The 14,245-nt window shown below is 40.6% G+C and overlaps 1 protein-coding gene across 8 annotated transcripts in view; it reads left to right on the top strand.

Annotated features, from left to right (window-relative positions):
• Positions 1-14,245, top strand: part of NEO1 (neogenin 1) — a 212,538-nt gene that overhangs the window by 177,716 nt on the left and 20,577 nt on the right. For 5 of the 8 annotated variants that reach the window (XM_080395152.1, XM_080395151.1, XM_080395148.1 and 2 more), the window contains exons 15-21: positions 748-942; positions 1,740-1,835; positions 2,892-3,115; positions 6,788-6,926; positions 9,634-9,741; positions 12,988-13,182; positions 13,905-13,937. In XM_080395152.1, the coding sequence (XP_080251278.1) occupies positions 748-942; positions 1,740-1,835; positions 2,892-3,115; positions 6,788-6,926; positions 9,634-9,741; positions 12,988-13,182; positions 13,905-13,937 (990 nt within the window). The remainder of the gene's footprint in view (positions 1-747; positions 943-1,739; positions 1,836-2,891; positions 3,116-6,787; positions 6,927-9,633; positions 9,742-12,987; positions 13,183-13,904; positions 13,938-14,245) is intronic. The other 3 variants (XM_080395150.1, XM_080395146.1, XM_080395147.1) reach the window with 2 other exon arrangements.

Genomic DNA, 14,245 nt, shown 5'->3' with positions numbered 1-14,245 from the left:
GGAAGCCCTGCTGTTACTAAGGACCCACGCTCCATTTCTCTGTTGGGTTGTGATGAGATTTGTGTTGCTTGTGGGGTAGGGTTTGAATAGTTCATATGGACTCTTTGAGTATTTCTTTATCTTGTGGTATGGTTGTATAGTCCCTGCATATATTTTGTGAATTAAGTTAAAGAAACCCAAGGATTTAAACAGCAACAAATGTAGGACAAATCAGAAGAAAACTTTGCAGCACAGTTTACTGACAATTCTTAGAGATTTGGAATATTCTCTTTAATCCTACAAGCAGCTCAGGAGCCTTTCTTTCATCATCAGTGTGTTTTCAGTTATAATTATTTTAATGCCCACAAGTAAGTAATATGGTGGAACTAAAAGGAGATTTCTTTGTGGAGGGGAAGGACGTGATAAATGTAGTGCATATTTTGAAAAATTACAAATTGGTTAAAACATGCACAAACATCAGAAGAGTCTGCCTTGAAGCAGGTTTGATCTTTTCCTCAGTACGACTGTCCTTTCTTTTAAAGAGAGGATCTATTAAAATATATTAGTATATGAATCTATGTTAATTTTCTTCTGCTTATTAGAATTCTTTGTGCTCTCTTTACAGTAAAGCTCCCTCCTGCGCAGCGTACTCATTTGAATACAGACGCAGAGTGGAAGTGCTACGTTTGACCTTACTAGCTCACAGCTCTTCTTGTAATTACCTTTATTTAAGAGAAGACCTTTAAATCCATCATTTTTCTTTAACAGAAACTCGTGTTCCTGAAGTTCCAAGTTCCTTACATGTCCGTCCGCTGGTCACCAGTATTGTAGTGAGCTGGACTCCACCTGAAAACCAGAACATTGTGGTGAGAGGCTATGCGATAGGGTACGGCATTGGCAGTCCTCATGCACAGACCATCAAGGTGGACTATAAACAGAGATACTACACCATTGAAAACTTAGGTAAGGAAAGCGAATTAACATCAGTGCCAAGTTTTACCTCTCATTTATGTTACTGTTTGCTAATCATGGTATTACAAATAAACGAAACTACATGCAAGTTTTTGGATTTTTCCTTAATTCAGATATTATGCGGGATGCCAAACTGTTGATAAATTTCAAATAAACTCAATTTTCTGATGATAGAGAAAGAGGCAGAGGAATTAAAAAAAAAAAGCCCCAAACCCAGAATCCTACAGTCCCCAAGTTTGAAGCATAGAGCACTTTGATCCGATGCTTTCCCTTCAACGCTTATCACAAAAACTTTCACGCTGAGTAGCATTCCCTTGTTCTTCTGCTGGAGCTGCAGAACAGGTGGCTTCAGGCAAAAAAGAAACTAGAATGTTACCAAGGTGCAGTGGCATTTGCTTTAAAAGAAGAATATAGATTCACCCCTCCACAGAATTCTCTGTGGCAGGTAAAATATCCTGACAGCAAAATAAATACTGCTGTACCAACCTACTGAGAAGTTCCATTAAATGGAACTTCTGAGTAATTTTATAGTAGAGCAGCTTAAAACATTCCTTTAATTCCTCACTGCTGTTTTGCCTGTACGTAATGTAGCTCTATGACTGGACTGCCGCTGTACGAGAGCTATTGAGCGCTACCAGGTCTGTGTGGAGACCTTTGCAATTCCAGTTTAGTTTACTTATTTCATGTATTTCTGTGAAAAAACAAAATACTGAACAAAGAATATGGAAAAGCAGAAAATCGGATTCACGAACGGCTTGCCCTAAAAGGATGTTTGTTTTTCCCTTCAGACCCAAGCTCCCACTACGTGATAACCCTGAAGGCATTTAACAACGTGGGGGAAGGGATCCCCCTCTACGAGAGCGCGGTGACCAGGCCGCACTCAGGTACAGGCCCGCGGCTGCCTCTGGGGTGGGAGGACCTGGGGCCGTGTTCACCTGTGGCATCAAGCACACTCCACCTCTGAGCTGGCTGGCCTCGCCTGTTTCACCCAGTTATTAAACCACCTAGAACTAGTTTCATTTTTAAATGACAAAACTTTCTACTATTTAGAGATGCTCTTATTCAAACAGTTGCCGTTACATGAGCCAGGCTGTGTGATGCAGTTCTAAAGGCATGGCCCTTACCTTGTTTTTTACGGACAAGTATAGATTATTTCTTTTTGGTCTTCTACCCTGACATTTTTAACATGATGCCTGCATTTTCTTTGTCTAAGTCTCAATCTGCTGTCACTTACGCAAGTTCTTGGCGTTAATGTATTACAAGACCAAAAAAATAAATAGAAGATTTTAAGCAGAGACATTTGTTTCCAAGTGAGCTGTTGCTGTGCTATGGCTCACCGTGCTCACTACTAGACTGTTGATGTTAGTTGTTGTGTGTAGATGTTAACGCTTTGTTCTAGTCTTCTGAAGAGCAGGAATTTGTATAGATTTTATAGGGGACATTGGAACTGCAGTTTCTTCTGTTACTGCAAATTTGTGTGGTACTTGGAACGTGATTGCCATTAACATTCTTTAAAAGGTGCTGGGAGTTCCCTGTAATTTTTACGAAGTGGCGAGGAAGTCCAGCTCTTTTTCCTCCTTGTTGTGTTCTGGAAAGGAATCAGTGGACATTCTGAGGCAGATGAAGTCAAAGTTAAAATTACTGTATGTCTGGGGTTCTTAGGCCATGGTTGAATGTGCTGGACACCAATATGATGAGGTGGATATATATTGGCATATATATGTTGTCTTACTGTCTTAAGAAGAACGCAATGCGAGATTAATTTGATTAGCCGGTCTTATGTCACCTATTAACTCTGGCTTTTCTCTCTCTTTCTCCATTTCTCACCTTTCATTTCATTGTACTACCCTGCATTTCCCCTTTTTTGTTTTTGTTTACATTAAAATGCCACCTTCTCCCTTTTTAATTATAATACACTATTTTACCCATCAATTCCCTAGACACTTCCGAGGTTGATTTGTTTGTTATTAATGCTCCATACACTCCAGTGCCAGATCCGTCTCCCATGATGCCACCGGTGGGGGTTCAGGCTTCCATTCTGAGCCATGACACCATACGGATCACTTGGGCAGACAACTCTCTGCCGAAGAACCAGAAGATCACAGACGCTCGCTACTACACGGTTCGCTGGAAAACCAATATCCCCGCAAATACGAAGTACAAGGTATTGGAGTTTCCACAACACTAACACAGCTGCGTTATTTCAGTAAGAAGTTGTTTCATGTTCGAGCCAGGGTTAAGTGGAAGCTGAGAGTAACGACAAGTGCTTAGAAAGTGGTGTAGAGGTGTGCCCGGTTTTGTTTGAGCTGCCTGGACTGAGTTCAGGTCAGTACCGCTCCGTTAAATCATTGCTTGAAAGATCCTTCTAGACTCAGTGAAGTAGTTGGTTTTGTGTCTCTTCCGTGTCTGTGTGAGTGGCTGGAAGGGCTGGCTGGGGCAGGCAGGCGAGCACGTCCAGAGATCCACGCTGCTGTGCAGCCATGGGCACGGTGACAGCTTTATATGCTGTACTTCACCCCAGCACGCTCGCTGTGTACGACAGATGTGGGCTCCCCTTTAGAGGAGCCAATAATGCTTTAATAAGGTGTGTGTTACTATTGGCTTCTCTCCAGTTAGCAGAAGAATCTGAATTTTTGGGGGTGAGTCATGCAAGGAAAATACTTACCCTGACAGTTTTAAGTTTCCTTTTACAACCTTTTCTGTTCATCTGAACTTGATAGTGAACGTTGCCTTTGGGAACTGAATGGGTGCAAAATATACAGCAACAACTTTATGATATCCCTGCCTTCCTTGATTTTCATCTACTGTTTTGATTTAGACTAGATTTGGGGTCCAGTTTATTGGTTTGGATTTTAGTTGATTGGTGGGATATTTATTTTTTTTAATTTTCAGAGTTATCTGGAGGCCTCAGAAATGCTGACTGCAAATTTCACATTTGAAATGAGACTCAAAGGAGATGGTTATTAAACTATCCAGCTAGTGGAGCTCCCTTTATGCTCTTGCAGAGCAATCTTGTTACTAACCAGATACATTTTTTTATTATTGAAATGAAAAGTTGTATATATGCGTGTCTTTTCTGTAAAGACAAGTTATTTATGAACCCACATTCCTGAGTCATGTGCAGAGGATGTCTTGGGAGTGATTTATATAATGCTGCAGTTTCATTAGTTAAATGCTTTAAAAAACCCACCCTCAGTGGTAAATGAGATACTCCCACCGTTCTCAGTGCTGGCGGCCAGTGGTCAAGAAGTTCTATTGTGGACCAAAAGTAATATGTGGTGATGGAATATAGTTAAAAATTACTCATTGTAAAAAGCATTTGCCTGAAAGGATGTAACTTCGAGAACATTTGCTCTAATCATTTTTAGCCCATAATGTCTGAGGAGCTCACATCCTGCTCTCCTTTGTTTCAATCATAAACTCTGTACTACTCTGTCAGACAATAGCAATTGCTAATTTTAAGAAAGGCGAAGCCTCTTTTCAGCAGCGCTGTTCAATAGGCTGCTGCCTTTCGGTCAGGTCTTTGGTAACTTTATTAAGTATGAGCTAGGATATTGCTATCTCTAGCAGCTTTGTTATTTATTGCGTGTTTTGAGGCTGTTCACCCAGTTGCATTGAAGCTTCTCCGGTACGCAGCCTTGCACACAGAAACTTTATCTTTGTGGCAGGTCTCTAGCATCCAAAGCTGCATCTGTTCAACACAGCATTGTTCCGTCCATCCCTCTCGTCAGTAAATTGGATGTTGATACAGTTCATTCATAGTTTCTACATTTGCTCCCCGCTTGTACGCTGACAGTCACAAACTGTTATTAAAGAAGAAGCTGCACTCTGTAAATACAAGTTAAGAGGTTCTACTTGAAGGAGTCTTCTTTTCTTAGATTTGTATAGGAGTTGTGTCAATCTAGAGCATATAACCAGAGGAACAGATATGATACAGTTCCTGAAGCTAAAAGACTCCACTGTGCTTTGAACCGTGTAGTTCCACTAACGCAGATCAGAGAGTGTTTCTCAAAGAATCTTTGTTGGTGGAGCAGAGTTGTCCTACTCGCGGGCTACCCGTGACTTATGAGTGTGCTCTCAAGCATAAGCTAAAATATTAAATCTTAACTTAGATCTTTTAGGACTGTATAAAAGACAAATAGATTTTTACAGGGTAAAATTTATGAAGTTTATTTCTAGTAGGTGAGCAGGTTTTAGTACCATGGGATATGCTGTGATCTTAAAAACAGTAAGTGGTGTTAAAAAATGAAGAAAGTAGTGAAGTCTAACACTCCAGTTTAGCCTTTCATGTGTCATTTCCATTCAATATAATGTGCAGTGAGATGAAAAGATACCAAGTTTCAAAGCCATAAACGAAAAATACAACTTTAACCTGTGAAAAGGACTGTCACGTATGACTGCAGCTAGGAGCTAAGTAGTACTGTAAAGTGATATCAACAGAATCAATTGCCTAAATGCTGTTCAGGAATTTCTATAGGTATTCTGGAGAGGAAGAAATGGTGTGTGTTTCCAGGGGTAAGTCAGCTTGTGATGCAAGATGCCAGGACAAGATTTCTCCTTTGGATGTGTCATTACAGGGAGGTTGTGCTCAGTTGAGTTTTGTCACTGAACTAGTGTAAGAACTGTCCTGCTTTACACTTAAATGTTTGAACTATTTTTCCACAATTGCATTTACTTTGAAACTACACTGAGTTTGTGTCAGGTAAAGGTTTAAAGTTAACAGAGGATTTAATTTTAATTAGCTTTATGATGTCTTCGTTGTTTGTCCACCCCTGTGATGTCTTAATGGGCAAAGCACATATGTGAACAAGCAAAAAATGTTGTACAAGTCTAAGTATCACTTGGCTAACAGTTTTCTGCACTTTCACCTGGTGTAAGAAAAAAGATGTCACTGATACTTGAGAAATAAGGGGTTTCCTTTGCAGCAAATTTGAACTGTATTGTTCATAAAGTCTTCAAGAAATGTGCATTTTCTTTGTAATTAGCTGAAAATAGCTGTTTTCTGAAGGCAGTGGTTGTATATGGTTGCTGTATGGCCATTAAATACTGACAGAACCGATTCTGTGCTTAGATTGCTGTAGGTCAAGGCAGGGAATATACGCATGTGTAGACACATCCTTTTTGTGGTTTTCATAGGCCTCCAGTACCTTCTGTTCACATTCAAGTCATGTATAACAAATACCAGATATTTTAACCAGAAGGTTGAAAATTCTAGCTAAATGTCTGAGTTACAAATTCCACTGTAAGCCATATGTAGTTTCAGAGTGCAATCCTAGGTAACCATTTGTTCTGAAAAAAATCTACATATTGGTAAAGCTTCCTTATCTTCAAGTCTCAACACCTGTACCTTCAGTTGTTTGGTTTTTTTTGAAGGATATTAAAAATTTACTGAAAACTCCAACAAGAATTTGGAAGGCAGATACAGATTTCAAGAAGGACTGTTACTGTTAGCTGTGCTTCGTTGTTTTCCCTAGCCAGATCATTTAATGAAATGCTGTAAATTAACCACCTCCCCTTAAAGTGATTTAGCCTGCTGCATAACAGGTGTGCCTTGGACCTTGTATTACTGCTTGCTTTTTTTAAAAAAAAATGTAATTAACTACTACTAAATGGTCTTGCTGATGGCAGAAAGAACTTCTAGCTGAGGATAAAACAACTGCACATTAATACTTGATTAATGAATTTGCATGACAGAGCAGAAATGTTACAGAATTAATGACAGTGGTTGTGAAAATGTAGCAGTGCTAAAATATATTAGACACCTGAGACACGGGTGTTTGAGAGCTGATTGATGGTTTGCAGTTCAGAAGTTACTGACTCTTTGTTTTTCTTTCAGACTGCAAATGCAACCACTTTGAGCTATTTAGTGACTGGGTTAAAACCAAATACCTTGTATGAATTCTCCGTGATGGTGACTAAAGGTCGAAGATCAAGTACTTGGAGTATGACAGCACATGGAACAACTTTTGAATTAGGTACTCCTTGGTGGCTTTCTGGAAGGGCCAACATTCCTGATAAGATTAATAAAGCAGAGTCTGTCAGAATTCTGGAGGAGGGAAAGCATGTATTTAAAATGCTTATGCTGATGAATACTTGCTGGGGGGTTCTTTTCTTTATAGTTTAGTCAGAAATTCTGATTAAAAAACAACAACATACTTCAAAATTCAAAGGGATGATTGCATGCAGAAAAATTTACATCACATTACAGAAAAGTAATGAATAATGTACCACGGCTCATGGACAGGAGAGGATAAAGAAGTGTATGCCTGAAACATCTCAGAAAGAGTACATTAATAGCAAATACAAAGAAAATGCTTCAGCAATTAATAATTAAATTTTGCTATAATTATGATGATAATTATTACGGAGTGAGGAAGTGTGTGAGGCAAATGAGTAAAAAAAATCCTAGCGGAAACTAAGACATTCAAATTAGCCCTAAATTTTTGTTCTTCCACAGGAGTTGCCACTGCAGTCCTCAGTGCTGTAGAAAGGATGCACTCTCAGAATACAGGACAGAAAAGGGTTTGTAGCTGCTGGGAGGAACTTGAGCCCCCTGAGAAACTTTGAGGTTCAGAACCTCTCTTCCCCCTGACCTGTCCCTCATTAGCTCTTTTTGTCCTGCAGTGTTAAATGATTTTTGAGCAATTAAATTTACTGCTTATTATGCTTAGGTTTCCCTTTATATGAACTGTAAGGACCAAAAAGAGCCTATCCAAATCACCCTGTAGTTCTTATGCTAGATAAAAATGCAACAGAAAAATAAAGCATGCAAAGAATTAGTGAAATCATCCAAATATTCTATAACGAGGCATAAGAAAAAGCAAAGCCAGAGTAAAATCAGAAATCTCCAAGCTTACTCTGAATCCCATAAACCCTTAGTGAGCTTCAGTTGCTTTTGAAAACATTGTCGTAGTTTTTGGTGGGAATTCCATGATGTGGAGCCAGCTACCCTTCTGACAGCACAGGTCTGGACCGAGGCTCTTTTTCCTTCCCAATTACTCTGCCCATCCCGCGTTAAAACGCTTCATTTGGTATTTTTGCTGGCACACATACAGTTCTGCACTAAGTGGGGACTATGAAAGTTGCGTAAATAAAATTCTTAAAAGAGAATTTGGAACTCAAGAAAGTACAGGAGCAAGTGCGAGATACAGGAGGTCTCATTTCAATTAAACAGAAAGTAAATTTCTAGTCAGGCTCCTTGTAAAGAATATTTGCAAACACGACCTAAAAGCTTGGGAACTAAGAAGCAAATGAAAAGGAACAAAAAAGGCTAAATATATTTTCTCATAACAGATCTTGTGATTTATATTACTCGCCAAATTCCTGAGTGTTCGACTCATTATTTACAAATACTCTTGAGTAGCAGTGTTGTATAGGACTTGCTCCTTAGCTGATGCTGGGTTCAGTGTTGGTCTGTGAATTAGTAACTTCTTGTGGGCTAGTTCTGGTTTAATGGTTGTTTTTTTTCTCTGAAGCTTGCTGTAGGGCCTTGAATCGTGCTTTACATCTGTACGTTTCTGTTGAGCATGTTTTTGAGTATTTGGTATAACAGTTCCAGTAACTTTTGAGCTTTTGCTTTCCCTGGTTTCCAGCTATTCTGCCCAGGGATAATAGGTAGCCATCTCAGAGGATGTACAGATTAATTTCTAATAGGTAATATACATAAAGCTCTTTAAATGTAGAAAGCATTAAATGTTACTATTATAGTATTAAATATCCAAGGCGGATTTACTTTGCTAAAAGTTACCTAATTAGAAGTCTCATGTTTTTCATAATGTGGCATTGCAAGCTGCGGCTGGTTAATGCACCTTCGGAGACGCTGGCTCTGTGCATTTGAAAGCCATTAATCTAAGCCCCAGCTGGCTATTTTAGTTCTCGGCGAGTGAGGTCTCAGATTTCAGGCCTTCACTGGAGCGAATTATGCCATTTCCTGAATTTTAGGCCAGGAGGAGGCTGATGGGAGAAGGAAGTGTTCTCTGCTCCTTTCTTTTTCTCTCCTCCTTTCTTGCTTTCTGGCAACCCAAGGAAAAAGGCTGGAAAATTGTGTTCAGCAACTGTTTCTGGATTTCAAATGCTTCTGTGGTGCAGATTTCCTTGCAAATTACAAATAATGCTTCTAGTAAAGTAAATCGGCAACTATGGGTTATGATTCGAAATCTCTGGAAGATTTACTTTGCTGACTTGGATTTAAATGGCTAATTGGCATTACCAGGTCTCAGTCCCACCATAAACCTGAAAATGCAGAGAAATTTCACATGCCTGTGCATATAGAATGTGTTTATTTCACAAGTTCACGTCATCTTTATGATGGCTGAAGAGGTTAGAAGGCATTGACCCCCGCTGTAAGAGCTGTACAAAGATGCCGTGGTTTCGGAGACAGGTGGGCTCGTTCAGTCATGAACCACAGCACCTGGTGCCAGAAGTGCTTTAGAAACAGGTAACTCCTCATGGAAAGGAGATGCTGCACACCAGATGGCATTTACCAGTTGAATGAAGTAAATCAGTAAGACCACTACCACTGGGGTGGCGGATTTCTTTGAAGATCGAATATTCAGCGGTTTTGTTACTGTACGTGCTCTTTTTCAGTGGTACAACAAATAGAGCGAATGTGCTGAGGTTACTTGTACGTGCACTGAAACAGGGCGACCTGTTCCTGATAGTCTGGTTTTTGTTTGTTTGCAGTTCCCACTTCTCCTCCCAAAGACGTGACTGTGGTGAGCAAGGAGGGAAAACCTCGGACAATAATTGTTAACTGGCAGCCTCCATCCGAAGCCAATGGCAAAATTACAGGTGCAGTTTGCATGAGCAATAAAGGCAGATATAAGATGGCTGGTTAACAACAGAATATAATCTGCATAACTATGTGAATGTGTTCCATGCTTCATTTAGCCTAGAGCTAGCCAAGAGGTCTGTTATCTTCTTTGTCAATCTTTTTAGTAGCCCAGATTAATTATTTACTTCTGTACCTAGTAAAAATGTAGTAAGATACAAACTAACTGCAGTGTGAAATTGGAGTCTAACCAGAAATATAATTGAAAGTTTAAATATCTCAATAACCTTTGCCTTCATCAGCTTGTGCTATTTTAATAGCATGCCTCCAGAAATAGATCTATAATGCCTCTGGCCCATCAGTATTTTATTTAGAAGGGTTCTTCCCAGTGCCCTTTGTCATCTTTGTGTCAGTTTTGTGGCACAGAACAGACTTAAAGTCAGTTTATTAAGTCCCCTGACATAACCATTAGGAGTAAACTGTTATTTGCCTTTGTAATTGCATCACTTCCAAGTCGGATAAATCATTTTACATCAAATAGTAACTACTGTGTCCCTTCTATAATTTCTGTTTGGATGCCCATTTCTAAAGGTTTTCTGAAATAATTCTCTTAAATTTTCCTTTTTTCACACCAAGCTTTAAGCTTAAAGCAGATTTTATTGGGGTGTAGTTTGCAGTGTTTGATTCTGCTTTTGTTCTCAGAATTAACTAGGGTGCAGAATCAAACCTCCAGCTGGCGTCTGACTAGGCAGTGCTGCGGCCAGCTTCAGACAGGAGATAAAACTGAGATCCCTCTGAAAAGGCAGAATAGTGCAGACTCTTAACCTTCAGTAATTACAGTCAACTTTTAAGTAAGCCATAAGAAAGACCCCTGCAAGGCAAAGAGGCGCTAAGCACGCAGCCCAGAGGCTCCACCAGGTCTTTGTCTGCTGTGGGTGCCAAAGGGAGGGCAGCAGGGGTGGGTGGGTGCCAGGTGTGGCGCACAGGTGGGGCTGTAAGGGTGCCATGGACAGCCTGCTCTGCACCAGAACGTGTGCCTCTGCATGCGCACAGCTCTTTGTATGTTGTATATGTTTTTTTATATTGACTATAAAGCCAATTCTGTATTATTTTATTATCAGCAAGATGTTTCCTCTATGTGGGAAAGAAGGTTTGACTGGAGAAACAAGAGCCTTTATCTTAACTGCAGGTGAAAGGACATGGTTGCTAGCAGTCAGGGGGGGCGTTCAGACAGGCACGAGTATGCCCAGGTTATATCTGCTCCTGAAAAGAGAAGCCTATCCTCTTAAATTGGGTGTATCCATGAGAAAGGGAGACAGTGTACAATGAGATCGGCATTTATACAATGTGGTTAGCAAAATTATCGCACATGTTCAATTTTCCAGGTCAAAAAAAAAATCTCCTTGCAGTGTCTAAAGTGTGAAGGAGGATCTTACATTCATTCACACATGTTGAATGTAAATACACATAGTATTTATTAGCTTTTGCATAAGTAGCAGTTAACAGCTAAAAGATAAAATAAAATAAATCATTCTGTGGTAACTCTGAGTCTAACATGTTAGGTTCAGTGTCACAGAACCACAGAAGGGTTTGGGTCGGCGGGGACCGTAATGATCACCCAGTCTGACCCGTGCCAGGGGCAGGGACACCCCCCCGCCAGCCCCGTCCAGCCTGGCCTTGGGCACTGCCAGGGTTGGGGCACCCACAGCCTCTCCGGGCAGCCTGTGCCAGCGCCTCGCCGCCCGCACGGGGAAGGATTTACTCCTAATATCTAATTGAAATGTACCCTCTTCCAGCTTAGTCGTTTCCCTTTCTCCTGTCACTGAGGCCCTTGCACACAGCCCCCCTCCAGCAGCCTGTGCCCGGTGAGGTGCTGGGAGATGCCACACGCTCTCCTGGCGGCTCCTCTCCTGCCGGCCCCGTGCCCGGGAAGGGGCAGCTCACACAGCCGAGTGCTGTCTGCTGGGCCAGCCCCTGCCCACCGGAGGGGCAGCTTCATCCTCCAGTAATTACTCATTAACTTGGCTCAGCTCATTCTGTGTATTAAGTCATGCAGTAAAAAGTGATGATGTAATTCCATGCACTGGCTGGCGTGTCTGTGGAGTACTCGGCTTTTCAGCCCTAATCTTTTGAGAGCACAGGAGGGATACGGAGTACTGAGCCGTGCTAGTCTGGGTTCCAGATGCTTGTGTATCATTACAGTTGCTGACTAATTAGTACAGTCATAAGTTAACACAGTAGTCTTGTGCCACTCGACTATATATAGTGCTTTCAGCTGTCACCATATATATACTGTTGCTTTGTGACCTGTACAAGTGGCAAATTATTCAGTCTCCTCCACAGCAGTTAACTGTGCCATCAAGGGAAGAAATTAAGCATTGGCCTGTCAAGCATCACCCTCCGTGCCGTACTGGTTACTGTGAATTCTGTGAATATGGGGTACCAGCAATATTTTCAATTGCTATAAGGAAGTAGAAATCACTCTGGGGAACATCTCCCCTTCCTTACTGTTACCCCCAGGCTGGTGGTCCGTGGGACAAGGGAAGAAGCAATTTGTGCATGAACCAGCTGATGACCCAGCCCTGTACAGGGCTTTACTTTGGTACAAGTATTTACTTCATGCTGGGGCTCTGTGTTTCTTATATAAAAAAAGTTATAAAGCTTTTACTCCATATTGGTTTGTAATTGCAGTATATTTTAGTAACAGAACATAAACTCTTCCCATGCCTTTTATTCTATTATGTGCAAGATAACTTCAGTTCTCTTCAGATTATTGTCATCTTTGTTAATAAACTGAAAAATATAAAATATAAAACAAACTACTGAACATGTTCTTTAGCTGTGCATGGGAGTGTTCTGTTGTTTTAATGTTATCTATTTTCTATAAATGTTAATACTTTGACAACGCTTTGATAACAGCTTTATGTTATTTTATATTATTTGGACTGTGAACAGTAACGAGATGGAAATGAGGAGTTTCTTCATACTCAGTGAATGGTGGTCAGAAATAACGTTGATATTTTAAATTGCTTTTTCCCTCTTAACATCCACTTTTGATCAGCTTAAAATTTAAGATGGGAAGGCTGCCTAATAATTGAATATAATTGAATAATTAGTCTTTGAAAGAGAAAAAATACACTTTCAGAAAAGCCATAGTCATTTAACTGTGCAAATGTCATTAAAAGTCAATAGAACATTTTCTGTGAGATCTTATGACTATCCCGTTCTTTTATGTATGAAGTTCTTTTGCTTTTTCCTTTGGACAGGATACATCATTTACTACAGTACGGATGTGAATGCTGAAATACATGACTGGGTTATTGAGCCCGTCGTGGGAAACAGACTGACCCATCAAATACAAGAACTGACCCTTGATACACCATATTATTTCAAAATTCAGGCCCGCAACTCGAAGGGCATGGGGCCCATGTCTGAGGCGGTCCAGTTCAGAACCCCAAAAGGTGAACTAGCACGTATCTCTAAATGTCTTCCTCTTGTTTTCTTAATTTAGCCCCTGTAAGGATAAGGTACCAGTAGCGTGAATGTTACATTTAAACTGGAAAAGACAAGAAGACAGTGGAGTCTGACTAGAACAAACTTTTCTCTTGGGTTGCTCTTGTGTTATATATATTAATACATACACAGACGTTGCTCAGCTGTTTGATTAATTGTGTTGTTTCAAAATTAGTGGTGGGCACTCGGGTCATCTAGTTATTAATGCTGTGGGTCTGGGTCCTAAATGTGCTTTTTAGAAAACCAGGTTTTAGTTGCTTTAAGATTCAGGGTCTTGTGCATTGCGGGTGCTCGTGATGAAACAGCGTCAGGCAGCAGGCTCTGGAGGTGGTAGCCAGCGGCACAGCTGCTTGCCAGCGACTTGGATGATATAATGGGAACTACTGTGACACAACAGGCTCTTAAATAAAGAACTGCTTAGTGGTGGGGAACTAGTGAAATAGCACAAATGCATGATAGCCTGGAAAAAAGTACTGTAAGGAGTAGTGAAAAACAAAAATTTATGAGCAGCTGGTTTTAACGTTACTTTTTCCATGTGAGTATTGGTGGTTAGAAATGAGAGCTCTAGCTAGTCTGCTTACGCTATGTGCAACTTAAAATTCCGTCTCTCACTCCTTCAAGCCTTGTGATCTTTCTCTTGTTTTTTCCTTCCCTTTGCTTGTCTCACTAGCTGAATCCTCAGATAAAATGCCTAATGATCAAGGTAAATGAATAGCCATGCTTTCTCTTTTATTCCATCCTTCACACATTTTGTTTTTCCTGTCCGTGTGCTGTTGCATTTCCTAAATGAAACAGTATCTGCTGCTCTAAGTGGGTGGTTCTTGTGCTTTTAATAGTGGAAGAACTGGAAGCCCTATTTGTGGTTTGGGTGTTAGGAATATAAAGTGATCTCTGTAGTCAGATGTCGCATGAAGGGACAAGCGGGTTGTGCCAGAGCTGAATCATTCTGTCAGAACGAGTTTGGATTAATTGATACTCCAGCCAGGCTCTGACCACTGATGCAAGATCTCA

This window comes from Falco punctatus, assembly GCF_963210335.1.
Source record: "Falco punctatus genome assembly, chromosome: 7".
NCBI classification, from domain to species: domain Eukaryota; kingdom Metazoa; phylum Chordata; class Aves; order Falconiformes; family Falconidae; genus Falco; species Falco punctatus.
This window is presented reverse-complemented; position numbering and strand designations above follow the sequence as displayed.